The sequence below is a fragment of the Diadema antillarum genome, unplaced genomic scaffold, assembly GCF_040938485.1.
Source record: "Diadema antillarum isolate AM-2024a unplaced genomic scaffold, OU_Dant_1.0 seq00000365_RagTag, whole genome shotgun sequence".
Taxonomy (NCBI): Eukaryota; Metazoa; Echinodermata; class Echinoidea; order Diadematoida; family Diadematidae; genus Diadema; species Diadema antillarum.
In genome coordinates, this window is record NW_027271366.1 from 343,146 (window position 1) to 364,328 (window position 21,183).

Consider the following 21,183-nt stretch of genomic DNA (forward strand, 5'->3'; position numbering starts at 1 on the left):
ATTAAAGAAAAAAAAGCGTGCTTTGGTTTTATTTTTTTTTTGGGGGGGGGGGGAATAATTTCTTTCATTTCCCATGAAAACGGTATCCTCGTTTTTCCAAGCTTCGATTAAAAATGGGTGATTACTATTTACATGCTTAAACGACACTCAAATTCAGATTTGTTTACTGATCTGAAATTAGCATTTGCAATTTAGTTTCCTAATAAACTCCACACTATGCGATACACGGCAATTAAGCTGTACACTAATTATAATGAAGAACACCATAGGAACTACCATAAATGACGATAAGACAGTAATCCATTTAACAATTACAATGATGTCCATAACAACAACAGGACTATAATAATCCGTAATTCCGTATATCACAACAAGCTACCTAGAAATTATTCACATGCGAGAGTAAAACATCCTACAGTCACTAAGAAGAATGTGAAATATGTGATAGGCAATTGCTGCAATTGAACATACAAAAGTATGTACTAAATACATAATCACCATTAACAACACGTGAGGATATTAATACGTAAATTATTTCATGAGAAGCTATTTCATTACGTAAGACAATGTTAAATAATATAAACAATTAATCATTAAACAAACTAGTAGTACTCTCTGTGCATCGAACGTATTGTGCTCTGCTGAACATTGATACAGATATGCAAGCTTTGATCGTTAACGGGCCGTTAACGATCGCCCCGTCACTGTACAGGCATGCTAACCTGGAAACATTGAACTGCACATTACTTGAATATGAGACTATTCTGGACCGTTTTCGCACAATAATATATATATTTATATAATTGTACTCTTTATGAATCCCGCAAGGATTGGAACAATCATCCTCCGCATTCCCACTGCTTCCCTCTGATTAGAGACTACCATTGCATTTTAGGACAATAATGACACTGCTGCAGTATACACAGAATCAAAATAATTAATATTGTTATGTTTCATTTGTTACGTCCGTGTTGAAACTCTGCTCGAATCTCCCTCTTTATCCCAGTGAGGCCTTTATAACAGAGGTGTGATGTCGGTCATTAAGACGACGCTACATTAACAGGCGGCACTCATCCAACAATATTATATGACATACATTAAAGCAACTATCAGCGTTTATCAATAATGTCACGAAATTTCATGAAAAAATGTTTTTCATCGTTGTGGACCTCGGTTCAGACTGTTATATCCGCCACAGATTCATACAATCTCTCATCCATGTTTCTGACTGACAGGTACTCCTGGAAAGAGTAAAGTGAGCACAGTAAATTGATTATTTTCATCAATATCATGAAGAAATGATAAAGCGTTCAAACTTTTTTTAATTGTGAGAATGACGCATCATAAATTCTTTAACAGTAAAAAAAAAAGTTTTATCTAACACTACTTCACTCTGTATAATCAATACGGTCCAAACATGTTTAGTCTAAAATTAATTATTTTCTGTGATCTATTAACCCTTGATATAATGTCAAAAAGAATGAAGAAGTTGTAAAGGGTTGAAACGTTTCAATCGTGAGAATGACATATTACTACATGATATTTACAGATATATCAAATTTAACACTGTTTTACTGTGTAGAGTCAATACGGTCCGACAGAATGTTAATCCTTTTTTTTTACCTGATATGTTTTGAAATCAAAACAAGGCCGATCAAAAGCATTGCAAAAGTACAGTTAGCTTGACTTGACATTTTCACATAACTGAACAATGTTTAAAATCCTGTATGACAAATCACTCAAAAGACACAATAGCAGAATTATGCATGGTTTATTGCGTGTTCCTCTGGATTTATCTAGGTATATTTCTGATGTTCTAATGACGCCAGAATTGTATTAATCTCGTCAGGTTAAAATTTTTTGTTTCAGCTTTTTTCTTTCCTTTTGAGGATTGCGCTTTTGGCAAAATGCAACTGCATTCACCAGCAATTTAAACAGGAAGCCAACTGCTAGAACGACACAGAAATTATCATTACATCAACTTTCCGTCATCAATATGTAAGAAATATATGTATCAAATATATAAGAAATTATGAATACTATGAGAAGCATCTTACAATATGATGGTTTGGGATTTTCCACGTGTTGGTCCGAATGTTATTACAAGAAGAAGAAGGAGTCTCGGATATACCATTTGTAGTTCCAACGGAATTTTGTTAAATAATAACCTTGGATTTAATGGCGTACTCGAGACTGCTTCCAAAGCTACTTCTTGTATTCACACATAAAACGGGTATGATAACTTACGTGATACACTTCCATCATCGGTTCAAGTTTCTGCTGAATGACGTCATAAGAGTATCTCTTTTCCGGTTCTATTTCCCAGCAATTGGTCATTATAGAGTATCTAGGCGAGGAACAGAAGCAAACAACGACAGCTTTTAATGGCGTATATAGGTTTTTGCACTGATCTGTCTTTGTATTATATAAGTGTGCCATTATCAATAAAGTGTCGCATCAAGACTGATTCGGTGCAGGACAGCAGGAATCAATTGGGAAATTTCGTCAAAACACACAGGTAAACACACACAACACACAGGCTGACACACAAAGGCACACACACATCACACATCTACCTGCAAGCAAACTGGAAGTTGAGATAATTTACTTACAATTCTTGACCACAGTGAGAAGGGCGTGGCATCTTGTAACCCTTGGTAACCTGCTGCTTGACCATGTCCATTGTCATTTTTGGATAGGGTCTTGCTCCTTGAAAAAACGCAGAGAAGATGGAACAGGAACAGAAATGAGCAAACTTAGCAGTGTTTTGTTTCTCTTTTTTCATATATTTTGTTGCTAAGGAATTTGACACTCCTTCTTCCGGTATCGCAGGCTCCTTTACTGCATGGCAGTATAAATCATGTGTCTCAAAGAAATACACACTAAATTGTACATCTCAAGACATTGAACTATTTTGTAAAGTACGGTATTAATGAGGTGGCATTTTTTCATATGGGTATACACACACACACACACACACACACACACACACACGTATCATACAAATAATAAAAAATGTACAATGGTAAAATATTTCATGAGGTGAAAGGAGCAATAATTTCATCTTTCACCGAGTGAAATATCCTGTCTATCACTCGAATTATGCCGTAGTAAAATAGGTCAAATAATCAATATCAAGCAATCAATCAAATAAAAGTAATCTATTCAAGTGTCATTATTATAATAATGTATTGTATGTAACGTCGTACCTAGAGTGACGATTTCCCAAAGAAGGATCCCGTAAGACCAAACATCGCTCTCTACCGACCAATTTTTATTCTGCAGTCCTTCAGGTGACATCCAGCGCGTTGGTTTCTGTAAAGAATGATTTGTAATCAAAAAAAAAATAAAGAAATAGATGAGCGCCATATCACATGATTACATGATTTCAATATACACATGAATACGTAACCCCCCCCCCCCCCTTCATTCAATTTCATATTAATGAGCAAAGGTATGACAGGGATAGTGTGTGGTTTTTAGAGTAGATATTTCTCGGACTTATACTGTACAGTGATTAAGAAGAGACAATAGGGTGGACCTATTCTTTATTTCTTCAAATTTTCGCACAAGCTTTTTGAGTGGATTGAGGCTTCCTGTGGCATCAAAACGCTTCGCGCAGTACATTTTTTTCTCAGGAGAAATTATGTTTAGTCGGTATGTATAGAACTGATGTATTTTACGTCAAAGTATTATTCTTATTCATAATCATTTCAGAAAAAAAAAACCAGACTTATGCCCTTGTTACGTGGGGTATCTGTTCCTTGTAAGCAATCCTGTTCATTATTGTATAAATAGAAGCATAATTCCTCTTTTAATGTATGCTTCAATTATAATACTTACACTTTCAGAGGGTGGCATGGATGACGTCATCCCAAAGTCAGAAATCTTACAGATCCGGTCTTCTGTCATCATTATGTTGTGAGCACACATGTTTCCATGGATAATCTAAATTTGATATTAACTTATGAATACCTCGATAGTAAATTTCATAAGTCATAGGCTTCAGAGAATGTTATAAACCTATCTTTTTCGCAATGTTGAGAAAACACAGACACAAACACACACAGAGAATGGGCAGAAGTCACATGACACGGTTTAATTCTATCTGAGTGTATCATACTCTTCCCATGGAAGAAGACTAAATGTGGAGGAACTTATAAAATGCTTGTGTGGTTTAAAGATCCAAGAAAGGAAGTCAAAGGTAATTAAGAGCACATATAACAATTATATAATGATGTGTGTATTTGTGTGTGTGTGTGTGTGTGCGTGTATGTGTGTGTGCGCGCGCGCGAGAGGGCTTGTGTGTGCGCTTAAAACTGAAATTCAAGCAAGCCTTGATAGCTTGAATCAAGGTTAGGCTGTTGACAGTATCAAGAAGCATTGGACTTTGTGAGAGAACAATGAGATGTATAGAATTATCAACAAACCATGACAAAGATTTGATTGATGCATAGTTATGAAATTAAATATGTGAAGAAAAAAGAAGGTTCTTAATACAAGATCCTATGGATACATAGCATCAGCACGTTAGACGTTATTGGAAGGAGACATAGAAGCCAGTGGAGAAGCACAATACTCATCAATAGTACACCTCGGTCAGTGTTTAATCACTTTTCAAAGAATCAATTAAGTCCGCCCTGTGGCTTTTTCGATGACGGCGAAGTTGTCAAGCAAGAATTGAATTTGGTCCACAAAGGAATATTCTAATAGGCGTTGCATGGCAGTGATAAGGATTATGTAATGATGTAGAAAAGAACAGAGCATTAATATGATACGAGAGCTATCACATTATTATAAAACTAATCATAAGAAGCTACAACCTCGAAATCTGAACAGCTCTAGATTTCAAATCTGAATCAGTGGCAGGTGTCCTTAATCAGTTTACTCATTTCAGAAATAATTTGTACATCTGCATTTCTTGCAATTATATCAAATAAATCAACAATGTTTTTCTTGAGTAATTACCTTGTTGGAGGCAAGAAATTCCATTCCGTTTGCTACCTGCCAGGCGTACTTCAGTAACTTGGACTCATCAAAGTATGGCCTAGCTGGCTTGATATTCAAGTATGGGGATTTTGAAGACTGGTTATTAAAATGGAGAAAAGTCAGCAGTGTCCCACCGGAAACGAATTCGTGTACAACGGCTCCTGTATGATATCACAATATTTATTTTTGCAGAAGTCAATACAAATGTTTTAAATACTTTGAAATAAATTCAATAACGTGTTTACTAAAAGAGAAAATTGATATCAATTTCTTTAAAATGTTTCTTTATTTTCAGATCGGAACAAACTACGCATTGATCACACTTTTTTTTTGTCGGGGTAAACTATTATACTTACGATATTCTTCACAGTATCCAAGACACGTCACGACATTCTGATGGTTTGGGAGTTTTTGCAAATATTCCACCATCTGCATGATATCCGGAACACTTTCTGTATAGCAGAAATATAAGATTGAATATTTTGATGATTAGAAAGGCTGCATGCAACTTGAAAAACGAAACAATCATCATTAATATCTCAAACCCCATGTTTCCATTAGCTTAAGGTTTAAAAGTATGCTCCGCCCAAATACACAGTTTCCCAAGTAAATAATGGAAATATGATTTTAGTTATCACAAATTCGAACATTATCAATTCAATGACCTTTTTAAGCACACTTTCATAATCATTTAACACACATTATGGTCACAAAGGTCTTCATACTTTTCTTTTTCTATGTACAACTGAATTGATTTACACTTATACAGTTGGGACTTCATAAAACATTTTATGACGTCCCCATTAATTCAGTATACTACAGAATGTAAATTTTTCATTACAATGTCCTCGTCAAGCGTCTGCTTATCAAAAAGGTGTCAGCCATTACATACACAAAAAAATGCACAGAGTAACGACACCTGCTAGTCTTCATTTTCTTATCATTATGAAACAATGCTGTACCTTTAGAGATTAACTTCGTATAAAAAAAGTGAACTTACTTTTTGTAACATAGATGTATTACACAATGCACACATTAAACTGAAGAGCAGAATATCTTGTAATTCTATGAAAACAGTTCAATAGTGAAAACCTGTAAGCTGTCTCAGGGTTACTGAAGCCACGCCCTGAGTTGTATGGTGTTCACCCTTCCACACGTCGCCAAACTTCCCCTGTCCGATGGAACCCAGCCGAGAAAAGAACGTCAAGTTTTCAGCTGCAATTGCAGCGGTGCTTGGAAGAAGTGGCTGACTTACAACATTACCTGCCAAATTACGGGAAAAAAAAAAACGCTTTCATTTTTCTGACAACAGTTCACATTTTTGTTTTGTGCGTTTGAGACGTGAAATGAAAAGAAAGGCGACGTCTAGTGATACTTTTCCACCATAACACCTGCTACAAGTTAGGCCGACTTGTACTTGTTTGGTCATTATACCACGCCAAATAATCAGAAAGGTCTTATGACGTCATCAAATATATTAAACAATATCCTCTTTCATGACGTTGAACCTGATCTCCTACTTCTCACCTATGTTCAAAATATGGCAATCGCAATCATAGAAACGCACGTACACACAAACAAACACACACACACTAACGCATCCTCCAGTGAACACATGCTTTTATATTATTGCTACCAAGAACGGTTGAACTGAATGAAGGGAGTAGACACTTTGTCCAAGGTTTATCTTATACATTCACCTTAAAATAATGATCATATGACTGTGTCCCTGCACTTGTGATTATTACTTTTAGGTGAATGTATACGAGATTCTGACAGAGCAGGCTCTAAGCTTAACAATGATGTATATCTCAACTGATATTGACTCTCCTATTATTCTATCGAAATATTGAAAGAAAGCACACGCTGGAAAAATGTGAACTGAGAAAAGAGGCTCTGAAGTACATTGTCTATTCAAGCGCTTTATCTTCACCAAACCCAGCTAGTTGTGCGATGAATGGGAGAAAAAAGTAAAGAAAAAAGAAGAAGGTATAAACCACAAGAGCAACAACAATGGAGAGATTATCAGATTGTGCTGACATTACCCTCTATCAACACATTCTTTCCATGATGAATGCCAACTTTCAAAGCAGTAGCTTTATTTCTTCAAAAAGTTTCTAGACTTGAAAGCGAAGAGTGCGCAAACGTTTATCAAGAAATGAAAAGGGGCCTCTATAAAAAAAAAAAAAAGTGCTGGAAATGCACTTTCCCATACATTTTATGAACCGAAACTAAATAATAGTGTAGAAACAAGGTAGATCTTTCAGAAAATATGAGAAACCCAATATTGACTTGGTTGACCCGTTTCAGGCACCTTTTGGAGCCCTTATGTAAATTCAAGGGGTGCGACTTTTTGTTCGTTTTGTGGTGCACGGTAACATATGTGACCCTGCACCTCAAAACAAACAAAAAGTCGCCAGACATGAATTTTTAGTTAAGACCATATTCTGAAAGAGCAGACTTTAAGCTTTAAAATCATGTATAAGTCAAATCAAATGGACTCTCCTAACCTATCTAAATATTGGAAAGAAAGCACAAACAAGGAAAAGTATGAACTGAGAAAAGAGGCTCTGAAGTACAGTGTCTATTCAAGCGTTTAATCTTTACCAAACCGTGCTGGCTTAATTTTAGCATAATGTAAAAGAAGACCCGCTCTTTCAGAAAATATGAAAAAGTCAAGTTCGGCTAGGTTGACCCATTTCACTTATTTTCAATCCTCACGCAAAATCAGTGTGTGCGACTTTAAATGTTCGTTTTTGAGGTGCACGGTCACATATATGCAAAAAAAAAAAAGAAGAAAAAGACCAAAAAAGAAATATTCACTGGCAAAGACTGAGTGATAGCTATATATAAAGGACCATTTTGTGGACTAAAAAAAAAACAACAACAACGGTATGCTTTGTGAAAAAAGTCAAATACAACCTTTGCTTCCGATTTCGATCATCTCATAAGGGCTGTTCTCGCTGCCTCCTGATATGCCTGTCCTATGGTACAAACACAAGTAAAATCAATAAATTGTTAATTGTGAATTGTCTTTCTAACACACAACAAACGATGCTGGAATTGTAACTAGTTATACACAATGATTTTGGAATCAATTAAAGGTTAAACCTTAATGTTAATAGTGTGCATACCACTTTTTTTCTGCTGCCACTGAAAAGTACCCCTCTTTTGAATATCAGAAAGCAAAATGCCAGGTGAAACGGGTGATGAGTATTTTCCTTACCTTGCCTGCTTTTCAGATGTACTTGGTACTAAAAGCGAGGGAAAAGAACAGAAACAGGTGCAGCATTGTAATTTCCAACTATTCTGAAATCAAATTATTACTTTAATTGAATGACTTTCATTACTGTTATTCATGTTACATGCGGTAATCACGCAATGTCGATGTAGGCCCTAATATAGGTCCTTCTTTAATTATTCTGCTTTTGAAGATAATGTTATCTCATGATTATGTTTGGGTACTTGTAATATCATACATATTTATTCCTTTTCTATCTTCTTACATAATCAGTCAAGATAAGTGAGAGAAAACGTATTTGTAGATATATTATGTGCACGCACGCGCACAAAAATATGTATTTTATTGATACAATGCCTTTGTCAGGACTGTTTTCTATTTTATCAGCCTTTAGAATTTGCGCTACAAAACGTCCACGTGTTTGCCATGTAACGGTGTACATTAAAGGGATCATAGAGTTTTCTTTGAGACCTTATTTGAGGTTTCTAACATTTTTTTTTCGTGAGATAATGAGAAACCTCTTATGGAATATGAAAGAGCATGTAATTCCATGAGGAATTCAACGTTTATTTGATGGTGATTGGTTTTGAAACGGCTGAGATAGCCAAAACAGAGTGATTCTAATAAAGTGTGGGACCCACATTGGATCGCTTTGTTTTACTTGTTTTTTGGATGTTTCAGTCATTCCAGACCTGATTTTCATCAAATAAATTTTGAATTCGTCTTAAAGTGGTAAGCTCAGTACTATTTCGTAAGTGTTTTCTTGGCATCTCGCAAAAAGTTAAAAGCCCAATGTTTATCTCCACCAATACTGCGATGCGATACCAGAGTATTATAGACAGGACTCATTACCACTACTACCTATACGTATTGGATTACCTATGAATATGAATTATGATAACAGGAATTATAATATCAATAATAGTAATAATAATAATAATAATAATGGTAACAATAATAATAATAATAATGATAGGACTAATAAAAATAACAATAACACTTTTAATAATGGGTATAATTATCGTTACTGTTGATGATTATTATCATTTTTATTATCATTACTACTACTACTACTATAGTACTACTAAGATTTGTACAAAAGAAATGAGTCCATGTTATATAACAATTTCTTATACTTACCTTGAGTGAGTGCTGTGCTCTGTTTGTAGAACTGCAGAATATTTACAGTTATGGAAACAGCAAGTTGTACACCCATTATTGACACAGCGGCTATTATGCCAGAAATGGGACAATTACAAGGACACGCGTCATCTAGATTGCAAATAAAATGGGAAAACATGATAATACTGGGTCACAATAATCACTAACCATATTGCCTTGAAAGCAGGTTTCCACTGAGGAAAAAACATAAAGGTGGCAAGTTCTATGAGTTTTTCATGACACATTTGCTTAACAGTTGTCAGTCTCGCACTAGCAAAGGTAACCAACCATTCTATCGCTTTTATTCCATCGCTGTGAGTCTCACCTTTTGTTGTGGTTATTGTTGAGAATTGTTGAGAATTGCCCTGAGGTAGGGATGTTCGTGATGGTGTTCTGGTACTTGGTCACAGTCAGTGATAGCAACAGCATGGAAAGAATGTGTAACGCACACAACAATGTCTGTATAGCACTCATTTCTACCCCGTTGTTACTATTAGTACTTATCTCAGTTAAAGACCGTTTTGAATTCAAATTATTTGTGGTCATATTATATAGGTAAATTTAAGTACGCGATGTGGTAATAGTCCAAGGTTTGTAAAATGATTATATCCTAAGTCATTCATACAACTTATTTGCTTTAGATCCCGAGTCGACAAAGGCAACTCACTCCCACTCACTCCAACAAAATCCCCAGTTTGGTCATGAATTCAGAAAAAAAAATGAATGTTTACACGGTGAGCATGTGGTGTTCTTATTGCTGAAACCTATGTTGTCCTCCCGTTCACTCATGGTTACCAAACCTCTCGAAATCTGTTTCCCATGCGGATTTTGTACTTGATGTAAAAACACATGCTGTATGATTTATAATAATATTCGTATATAGGAGCTGATCACTGTACTACCTATCGAATGTGATGTAGTTTTAGTTAAAAGAGAAAACTTCCGGATGACATAAAGTGAACATTATTGTGTCAAAATCGTAATGCACTTTATTTCCTCTTTCCACTGCATGGTGGTTCCACTTTATCTGTAATTAGTAGAAAACGAGCGATTTCCTCACGGCTAGTGTTTAATTTTCATTTTTCCAATAATCTCTTCCTTATCAAAACATCCCGGGTGTCCGCCATAAATGTGCGCAGATTGGAGAGTTAGGCTTGATGATAATGTCTTACAACCATCATGAACGCTGTTAATATTATCTATGAATCCACGCTTCCACTCTGAAAAATGGTGATATGTTAAGTAAGTTCACAAGTATTATGGATGTTTTACAGTTGTTAGTCTCGCACTAGCAAAGGTACAATGTATTCCGTCGCTTTCATTAAAAAAAAAAAAAAATTATCGCACAGTCCCTTTTGTAATAAGAGTGCAATTGACAATCTTGAGCTCATAGTTATTTTCTGTTTCCAAATAAATTGTAATGGACTTAGGGATAAAATTCAAATAAGCAGTAAATATTTGCCTGAAAATACATAGCGGCTTTGGTTTTTGCACACAATTTGGATGTTGACTGCTGTTCATTAAATATTGTAACCATGCAACACAAAAGCAATAACAGAGGATGAAACAGGTCATCCAAGTCAGTCAGAAATGATTAATCCAAACATGGCCACATCAATATTTGACTTGTGGGTTTTCATTCAATAATCACACATTCCTATGATTCATAAGAGGTTTCAATAGTACTGGTTATCTTCTCATTTCAAATTTCAGCATTTCCAGGATTACTCTTCTTTCCTTTGAAAAACCAAAACAAGTCATCTTTAAAAGACATGAGCGGTAAATGTGGTAGGCTATTGCAACGTGTATCGAAAAAAGGTAGAATAAACGTTTTTTTTTCTTTTTTTTTCTAATGATTGTATAAAACAACATGCCATTACCAACCACATTTTAAGAGCATGGTTGCATTGAGTTTGAATTCAAGGCATTCAGCTGATAAGCAATCACATATGACTTTCTATCTTTGTTTCGAGTTTTATAGAGCGTTACGCATCAAAACCGTCGAAATTGACTTCCCATCACCGTGTGATTTGGCAAAGTACCATTCGTTGCATTATACACGGGTATGAGTGCTGTATCATTTATTGAACCGATTTCACTATCAGCTAAGAGTACGATTTTAAAGGGTAGGAACTTTATGGTTACTATGGAATCTAAGACAAAGTAATTAATGATATAAAGGCCAACAGCTGGCACACTTCTACCTGTTGCAGACTTCGAGGACATCGGAAGCGACGTTGCGCCATTCGACGTCGGTATGACTGTCGTACCAGCTAAATGAATCGGTGATTAAAATTCATATAGAAAAGAGAGTTTAATGTTTCATGAACTATACAGTTTATCCTAAACAATGGCACTCCGTTGTGATTTATTTTTCATACTCGTACAATCCTATCATTTATAAAGTACATAGTAGTATTTCGGGCCTCTCACCAGAAATAAATGGAATTTAGTTCTAAGATAATGTTGCTAATTTGTCTGTCCACATACTTTATTATTGCCACATGCATTACACAAACCACAACTCGTATATGAAGAGCTTGTTCCAAAAGACTCAAAATCGATTAAAAAATGATGGATTTAGCGCCTTTCTGAAGCAAGCTCTTCATATCAAGAACACGGTTGCAACGGGTTTGAATTAAAGGCATTTTGATGATAAGCAATCACGTCATGATATGACTTTCTCTCTTTGTTTCGAGTTTAAAGAGCGTTACACATCAAAATCGTCGAAAATGACTTCCCATCACAATGTGATTTGGCAAAGTGCCATTCGTTGCATTTGACACGGGTATAAGTGTTGTGTTATTATTGAACCGATTTCACTATCAGCTAAGAGTACGATTTTAAAGGGAAGGAACTTTATGGTTACTATGGAATCTTAGACAAAGTAATTTATGATATAAAGGCCAACAACTGGCACACTTCTACCTGTTGCAGATTTCGAGGACATCGGAACCGACGTTGCGCCATTCGAGGTCGGGTTGACTGTCGTATCAGCTAAATGAATCGATGATTAAGATTCATATAGTTAAGATAGTTTAATGTTTAAGGAACTATATTGGTTGTATACTAAACATTGACACTTCATTGTGATTTATATACCTGCACAATTTAAAAAGCGCATACTAGTGTTTCGATTCCTCTCATGAGAAATAAAATGAATTTAATTGCTAAGACAATGTTGTTGATTTGTCTGGCCAAATGCTCTATTATTGTCACATGCACACACCCCTTCTGTAAAATTGTTTTAAAAATTGTTCATGTTTGAATTAACATTTACCATGTTGTTATCTTTCTCTTTTAATATCTTGTTAACTCAAGTGTTATGTGTTGTGCGTTTTCTCTCTCCAACTCACGCGTGTCAGTTGTAATACTGACTGCAACGTTCTTACCCCCTGAAACATATCTTATAGCTGTTTTGTTTCTAAGTTTCACCAACACAAAAATACTCCGTGTCAAAAAGGTCTTGGTCTGATGAAGGTTGACATTGAAGAGACTGGAAAAATGTTTTCTGTGACGTTTTCATAGATGTAATTTAATTCTTAAAGGCGTTATTCACAACATTATTTGCAGATGAAACAAAACAAAACAAAAAGCCTCAGATGCGATAAATAGTTCTCAAACGGGATCGAAACTACCAATGTAAAATGTTAATCAAATGTTTTCAGGAAAGGGATATATTGGTTTCGAGTGTTTATATATATGATTTTTTTTAATCGTTAGGTTAATGACGCCTCTGTTGTCAGGACACCCAGGATAATATATACATGAATATATATATAGTTAATTGGATTCAGTTATGCACTATAACATCATTGTGTTAGGTTCAGGCGAGCTCATCCGGCAGTAAGGTTAGGTTAATGATATTCAGGAATATGATTAAGTGCTAGGGACGTCTTAATTATTTTAGTAAGTAGAAATATTTTGCTTTGTGAGGAGGATTTAAATGCATACTTCTGTCTGAGCCATATGTTAATTGATTTTTTAGCAGTTTGTGTATAAGTACTAACGTTAGGAATATTAGGCAGAGAAACATTTTGGTTAGCACATAATTATGACAAATTCAGTACGGGTTGCAGTCATAATTTACGTCGGCGAGCGAAAACACGTCGAGCCCGGAACCACGAGTAGCATAGCCAAAAGTTACATGTTTATTTATACTTTATTTTGTATTTGATATTTTCATATCGACACTCCAACTTTGTACCAAAACCAAAACTCGATTATTAAAAACACTTAATTATTAAAAAAAAAAACATTATTTTATTTTACTTGATTTGTTTCTATTTGAATGTTTACATGTCAAAGTAGCGGAGTGAATAAAAAAAAAAGAAAGGTCGCTCATGTGACAAATCTTGAAGCAAAACATTTTATGTTCAGGGGTCCAACTTTTGTCTCCTTCATATGTCTTTGAAATACAACAACAAATAATAATCATGATAATCAATGTTATAAACCGTCTATAGGCATGGTTTATTGAGGAAATTAGTGATCTCCTTATTTCAGGTTTTATTACAAAATTGTTATACGGTAGATGTTTTGAGATACACCTGACCTACACATATTATGATTCAAATTTGACAATTCAAACCTTTTATTAATCACTACTCCAAATGGTAAACAAAACATTTAATATTTTCGTTTTTACTCTTCAGTGTCTAATGTTATGATAATTGAAAGGATAACACTATTATTATAGAAGTTTGTAGTAATCATGATTAAAGCGTGCTGATGGAACGTGCCACATTTCCATTCATTGTTGCTATAATGTTTAACATCCAGGATTTTTTTTTAAACTCATGAAATTCTTCCGTCAAGATGTTTTCACAGCAAGTTATTGACAAATTGTCCTGCATCGACATAAGAGAGATAGTCATATCATGACCGTTGCTGATCAACTAAATGACTTAAATTCAAACTCATTGCAACCATGCTCTCCAAACTAATACGCGCATGACTTTTATCATGGCTACTACAACAACAGCGATCAATTCAGTGCTTATTTATGTCGATGTAGGGCAATTCGTCAATCAGTTGCAATCCAAGGTTTTTGTCCCGCTCATTGTAGAGAACACGGCTTGATGAGATGAAATACTTGAATAGACTTTTAGATTAATCGCGGCTTTTATCATAGAAGAAATTGTCCAAAGACTGTAGACTTAGATTATTTCCACTATCTAGAAAATTCATAATGTGTCAAATTGTGCATGATTGTACAGAGACTGCTCGATCGAAATTTGCCCTTAAACTAAAAATTAAAATCCGTTTTGTTGGTTTTGTGATGCAAAATCACTTATCTGTGACTCTGCATCACAAAACCAACAAAAAGTCACCAGACATGGATTTTCAGTTAAGATTCTGAAAGAACAGACGTTAAACTTTAGGATGACAATTATAACTCAATATAAATACTGGAAAGAAAGCACACACTCTGGAAAGTGTGAACTGAGAAAAGAGGCTCTGATGTACAAGAATAATGACCTATTTCACCTTTTTGAGCCCTCACGTAAAATCAAGGGGTGCGACTTTTTGCTTGTTTTGTGGTGCATGGTCACATATATTCCCTAAAGTAAGAAGTGATAGCAGACTAAAAAAAAAGTCCCCAAAAAGACAAAAAACTAAGAAAAATATATATTTTTGTTTTATTACGTTCTAACTTACAGTGAATATCAAGAGAAGGTATACTCTGTTGCTGGTTAAGGCTGGCCAATAGATGTCCGGTGGTCTTGCATTGAAGTCTCTGCTCATTATTTTCTTTTGTTGGAATGAAGGTGAATGTACTTGTTGTATCACTCAGTTCGGCATTACCGGCATTTGGAGCATTTGTTGTTACTATCCCGCCTGTCTGTTGTACGTCTCCAAGATACCAGTTGATGTCTACGACTGGCCGGCTTCCTACAGCTCTGCAATCTGCCTCGTATATTTCTCCAGCGATCAGAGTAGGATTCAACGTTAGTGATAAATTTGGTCCCACTGTTATAGATTTGAAAGAGAAACACGAATGTTACTTCAGAAGTAATCACAAGGAGACGCACTCACATACACGCGCGCGCGCACACACACACACACACACACACACAAACACACAAACACATACAGCCTAATAAACCATTACCAGAAACTATAGGGTCTACTTTGTCATTAAAATGTCTATACTCAGCGGTACCTTTTTGTTCTTTTTGCCTCGTTAAACACACTTCAATTTGACATTCCTTGTATAATCAATTTTGAGAAGAACAGACATTTGAAAAGGATGACCATTGTACACGATATTACTGCTGTCTCTGCATGCTATAAATACAACATAGAAAAGCCACTGAAGACCACACAAAGATTCAGAACGAAGCACCATCCAATGCCGGTATTTTTATTGATTGCTTCCTTGATGGCTGGCAGTCATTCTCTTTAGTCCTTGTTATGGTGGGTTACAGTTCGTTATTCCGAAGGCTCTTTATTCCTAAGATTTGTTGTTCTGAAGGTTCATTGTTCCGAATTTCATTTTCGGATTAACCAATCTTCGGAAAAACGAACCTTCGGAATAACGACACAAATTTTCGGATTAACGAACCCTTTTTCATTTTCGGATTAACGAACCTGTAGATATAGGGAATTTGCGTGTTTCGGATTAACGACCCTTCGGAATAACGACCCTTCGTAATAGCGAACCTTCGGAATAACGAACAGCACCCGTTATGGTGCTCCCAACTTTAATTTCTCTGTTTTGGTTGACTATTTCTATTAACGTGCTGTTAATTCTTGTTTTATTTTTTTCTTTCTCTCTTTCTTCCGTTTCGCTGAGGATTCCTTGATCTATCTCAAGAAATCAGGAATTAGACCTACTTTTATAATTATAGGAATCTTCCCTGCTTCGGTAGGAAAACGAGTAATGCATAATGTGTTTGCATCCATGTGTAATTCCATGTTTAGTGAATTCACGTTAAATAAGTAAAAACCCAATGGGGTCTTATAAAGGCCAATATATATCAGTCACGTTTGGTCCTTCTTGTAGTGTTATTGTTATCTAGTAGCAAACTCGCCCTCAACAGTAACTTGTGCTGCTGGTGCAGGATTCAACACCTCAGAAGACTGACAAATATATCTCCCTTCCTCGGCAATCTGTGTATCTGTGATTGTCAGTGTAGATGAGCTGGCATCATCTGATACACTAAAGTCGTCATATTTTGCCAAAGGAGTTAATTTGTTCCCCCCACTAAACAAAGTGAGAGCAGGTTTCACTAAAACATCATGCCAAGTGAAAACTGAAGATGTCCCTCCACTCACTGTACATGTTAGCTGTGTGGTAGTTCCAGCTTCCACTGCTACTGAAGACGGTCCATACAGCGTTTGACAATGTGTCACCGTTATTACCTGCAGGTAAAGAGAGAGAAGAACTGTATCTTACGTGTTTGTGTTTGTTAGTGAAGGCGTATGGTGGTTATACTGGACAGTGTCCGTGTTCATTAAAGAAAAAAGCATTACATAGGCCGCTAGGAGTCCTATGTAAATTTTCACATTATGTTGTTGGTGTTTAAAATAGAAAAAGAAAAGAAAAGAGAAAAGGTGGGTCGCTATTAAAGAAAAATAATAATATGCCCCAGAAAATTATTGATACTGACATAAAATCAGACCATAATAAATCTGAAACAAATTAAACATTATTATTAGATATAATGATAATCATGTCTTCATGAGGTAGCTCATAATTAATGTCTCCTGTCTCTATCTTAGACATTTTCAAATTACATTGTGATACTTACGCCTTGCAGAATCATCGCTACAACTGTAACATGCAGGTGATGTGACATCATTGTTGCTGTATTCTGTTTCAAGAAAAAAAGAAGAAATACAACAACAACAACAAACAATTTTATTCTTTGATTCTAGGTATATATGTCAAGTTGCACACAGATCATTCATTTTCATAAACTGCAACCCCCACCCCCCCCCCCAATAAAAAAAAAGAATACAAATTTTAGTGACACCATTGCTGGATGAGAAGACTATCTATACAGTTGGTGACATTACTGCATTTAGAAATCAATAAAAAGAAAATTCCACGAAATTCCATTGCTATGAAAAGTAAATATCTCTTCAACTCATAATGATGACACAAATTTGGGCATTATACTGTCTTTCTGCTTTCAGAAAAAAAGTTACAATTGTATTAAAGTCAAATATTCTTTTATTTTCCAAGAAATATGGTGAATTTTATTTTCTTTATGGTTCGAAGTTAAAGGACAATTAAACTGCTTTTGTCAGATTCGAACTCGTGTCCACAATATCGGTGGTCCCTGCTTATCTGTAACAGACGACAGTAACGCGTGTACCTTCGCCTCGTATGTTACAATGTCAGTTACTGCAGGGCTCATCCCCTTGCGACAAAGTGAAGATTGAAGAAAATCTGACAGTCCATTCAAAAGTTATGAACTTTTAAAATTAAAACTTTTCTTTGTCACTCAAGTTGCATATCTGCTGTGTAATTATGTTCTTTTTTCTTGTAGGCTGTCCGAAGTACATTGTCGCGGGAAGAAAACAAAAGAAACACAAGTCTATATTTGACTCGATTTGCAATCGTAGACATTGAAAATATCGAAAGAGTGTAATTTATCATAGAAGTGTAGATTTTTCTGTGGCATGTGGCATAGTGGATAAGACTTCCGACTCCCGAACGGAGGACCGTGAGTTCAAATCCCGCCCAGTGCTCACATCCTTGGACAAGATGTTTTTACCCACAATGTCCCTCTCGACCCAGGTGTATAAATGGGTACCTGGCAACGCTAGGGTAATAATAATAGCAGGGCCCTCTGGTAGAGCAGTGGCAACACTGAAGAGGCTACACTGGGTAAATAAGACCTTATTATTATTATTATTATTATCGTGTAAAACAGCAAATGCGATGAACCATATGAACATTATTTTCATTTCATTCATTAGCCTTATTAATTGCAAACATCAACATTATTACTTTATTTCATTTTATGGGAGTTTATGATAACATGTTATTAAGTTGATCACAGGACTCAAACACTTTTAATTGTACCAAGCGATATGTGGGATGAACTGATTTTAGTGAGGATGTATGGAACTCGTTGAAGTTTAAACAATTGTACGAATATAATGAAAGTATCCGACAATAAACGATCGAACCATACTGTGTCACAGTTGAATACATTTGCCAACGGACTTTTAATCAAGAATGAAAAAAAAAACACAAAAAACATCGTTTCAATGTGCAGGCAATTCACAATACCACGGGGTTAGAGGGAAAAAAATGCTTTCAGGCAGAATCTTTTCATCAAATTTCATGGAAAGACAATTATATCTTACCGTTGATGACGTCTTTGTTGTTGAAAGTTTTCCCGATGGATAGACCGCCCGCTCTCTCTACGTGTTGCTAAATGAAACACTCAACGAGGAAGCAAGATACACACTGAGGCTCAGTGAGCTGCACCCTACCGATAACAGACCTATGCGAAATAACACCCGATAATCCAGTAGTCAAGACATCGCCCTCTCGTGACGATGAACCATACAAGGCATTTTTTTTTTTTTTTTTTTTTTTGGGGGGGGGGGGGGCTTCCTGCATGTTATGGGGGAAAAAGTAAAAAGAAATAAAATATTTAAAAAACAGTTACATCGGTGACGTGCACACATCCTGTTTCTCATTTTTCCAATCTCGAAAAAAGGTGTTTCTTGTTTCTTTATTTTCGATTGGTTAAGGTTGTATAAGAAGGAACGCTTCCTCTCTCTCTCTCTCTCTCTCTCTCTCTCTCTCTCTATCTATCTGTCTGTCGTTGTATCTCTACCGCCTTCTCATTATCTTTGGAAATTTTCCTGTCTATCAAATTGCATACCATAGTATTTGAAACCTATCAATTACCCTTTTATTTTATACTCTGTGATTAAGTGCTGCACATTATTAAGTCGATTCCATTTTATCACGCTGTGGTAGTTCCATAAGGCGCCACCTTCATCTCATTTCAACGTGACGGCTCTTCAAGTCAGGATGCACAACTTAATACATTTTAATTTCCGTTATGAGGATCGGTTAACCAAATCGTTAAGTTAAGCATTGCGATGGTCGATATAACATTTTTTTTGTGTGCGTATTCATGTTTTTACTTCGGTTCATTCAGTCTCAATTCAATGTGCCGTTTCTGTAAAGTTTCGAGCAGTGTCGTTGAATATGCTTAGTTCATAATTTACAATATTTTCTTATGAAACAATGTGGGATTTATTCCATGTTATTTTCAAAAAAACAACAACAACAGAATCACGCCTTTAATAAAACAGCTGTGTCAACTTCAGCTGTTATACTTATTTTTCTGTGCGAAATCGAGATTAACTTGTGCCAACTTAACAGCCACGTAGTATATTAATTTCGTTCCCATTATAGATTATGTGTTTGAAATTGTTAACAGTCGACTCTGTATTGGCACAGAAAGTTTTAAAGTACGCAAGGTATCAAAGTGATATGCTTAAAACGCTGTCATTTTGACTAAAGGCTCACAAATCATGTTCGACTCGAGTTCGTTTCACATTAGTTACATAACTGTTTGTGTCACCATTGACATACACTCTCTACGTTTGAGGTGATATTATTAAAGTTGCCAACTTGTTTAAAAAACAACAATACAAACATCATTCGTTGTTTATTCATTCTTCCTACAGATAGACGTCTTTATACGGAGCTTTGGCATGCTAGCCTCTGAAGACTGACAGCAGTGTTAAGTAATAGAATTCCTAAATCAAACAGAAAGTGTGAGTAATAGAATTATATAGACGTTCCTACCAAACATCTCATATTCAGTTCTCTCGAATTCCTGAGCCTTTCCTTTCAAACCCTGTAGAGAAGCCACAAATATGACTCTATGTTGGTGTGCTGGCTGATTGTTTGACAGAATAAGATATCTTCAGGTTGTTCCGCATCATATTGAACAACAATGATTTTTGTGTGCGATATTGTTTATTATGATCGGAATGACAAATGAGTTTGTCTGCATCGCATCCAATATTTACTTACTGGTCTATTTTGGAGCCTCTCTCTTAAAAAAGATAGCAAGTGTTTCCCTGCAAGTGCTTTTGGAACCCCAGGGATTGCTTGGAAATTTGTCTTTTTTTTTCTTAACTGCATTAACCCTTTGCATGCAACATTACTTTTCTGTACATAGGTTTGTGTGTGACTTTTAAATACGTTCGAAAAGAAACATGTGGTAACGTATGAAAGTGTATAGCAGGGCCACGTTTGTTTGATTTGAAACAAGATTCTAGTTTACTTATTTACAATCGTGTTTCAAATAAAGTAATCTCGGCACGTGTGAATGGCCGGGTAATACTATCATGAATGATTGGACGTTTAATGTAGGCCCTACATATTGTTTGCTGGATCAAAAAGACGCGACACTGTTAGCGAATAAATTTCGTCATTTTTGCATTGAAAAAAGGCACTACTTTCAACCGATTCATACAAATGCATCAGTTAAAAAAACACAAAAACACACACACACACACAAAAAATCAAAAACCTTTGTCATTAGGAATCGCGACATCCATAAAGTAAATGAATTAAAACATTATCAATACAGTAAAGATGTATAACATTTCAATTGAGGAACATTTTAAAGCGAACTGAGGCCTGATTTTTGAACGTTTTCTTCTTGCACCATATATTTTGAATGATGTGTACAGTTGTGGTTGAGTTGAGGATTTAGCATTTAACGTTTTGCGAGATATTCAGAAACCATTCTATGAGATGTCAAAGAGCATGTAATTCTAAGGGGTTTCAGAAGGTT

The 21,183-nt window shown here is 35.6% G+C and overlaps 1 protein-coding gene across 1 annotated transcript; it reads right to left on the bottom strand.

Moving 5' to 3' along the window:
* Positions 1 to 1,175: 1,175 nt before the first annotated feature.
* On the bottom strand, positions 1,176 to 4,992 carry LOC139731203 (tyrosine-protein kinase FRK-like). The gene is made up of 5 exons (XM_071642086.1): positions 4,969 to 4,992; positions 3,210 to 3,315; positions 2,613 to 2,709; positions 2,248 to 2,347; positions 1,176 to 1,241 (listed from the first exon to the last, which is right to left on the bottom strand). Exons 1-5 carry the CDS (start codon positions 4,990 to 4,992, stop codon positions 1,176 to 1,178), a joined length of 393 nt encoding a protein of 130 aa, XP_071498187.1.
* Positions 4,993 to 21,183: the final 16,191 nt, after the last annotated feature.

Coding starts and splice junctions, on each gene's coding strand:
- LOC139731203 (XM_071642086.1), bottom strand. CDS start 4,992: ATGGAATTTCTTGCCTCCAACAAG. Junction 2,710..3,209: donor TTGGGAAATCGTCACTCTAG/GTACGACGTTAC, acceptor CGTTTTTTCAAG/GAGCAAGACCCTATCCAAAA. Junction 1,242..2,247: donor CGATGATGGAAGTGTATCAC/GTAAGTTATCAT, acceptor TACTCTTTCCAG/GAGTACCTGTCAGTCAGAAA.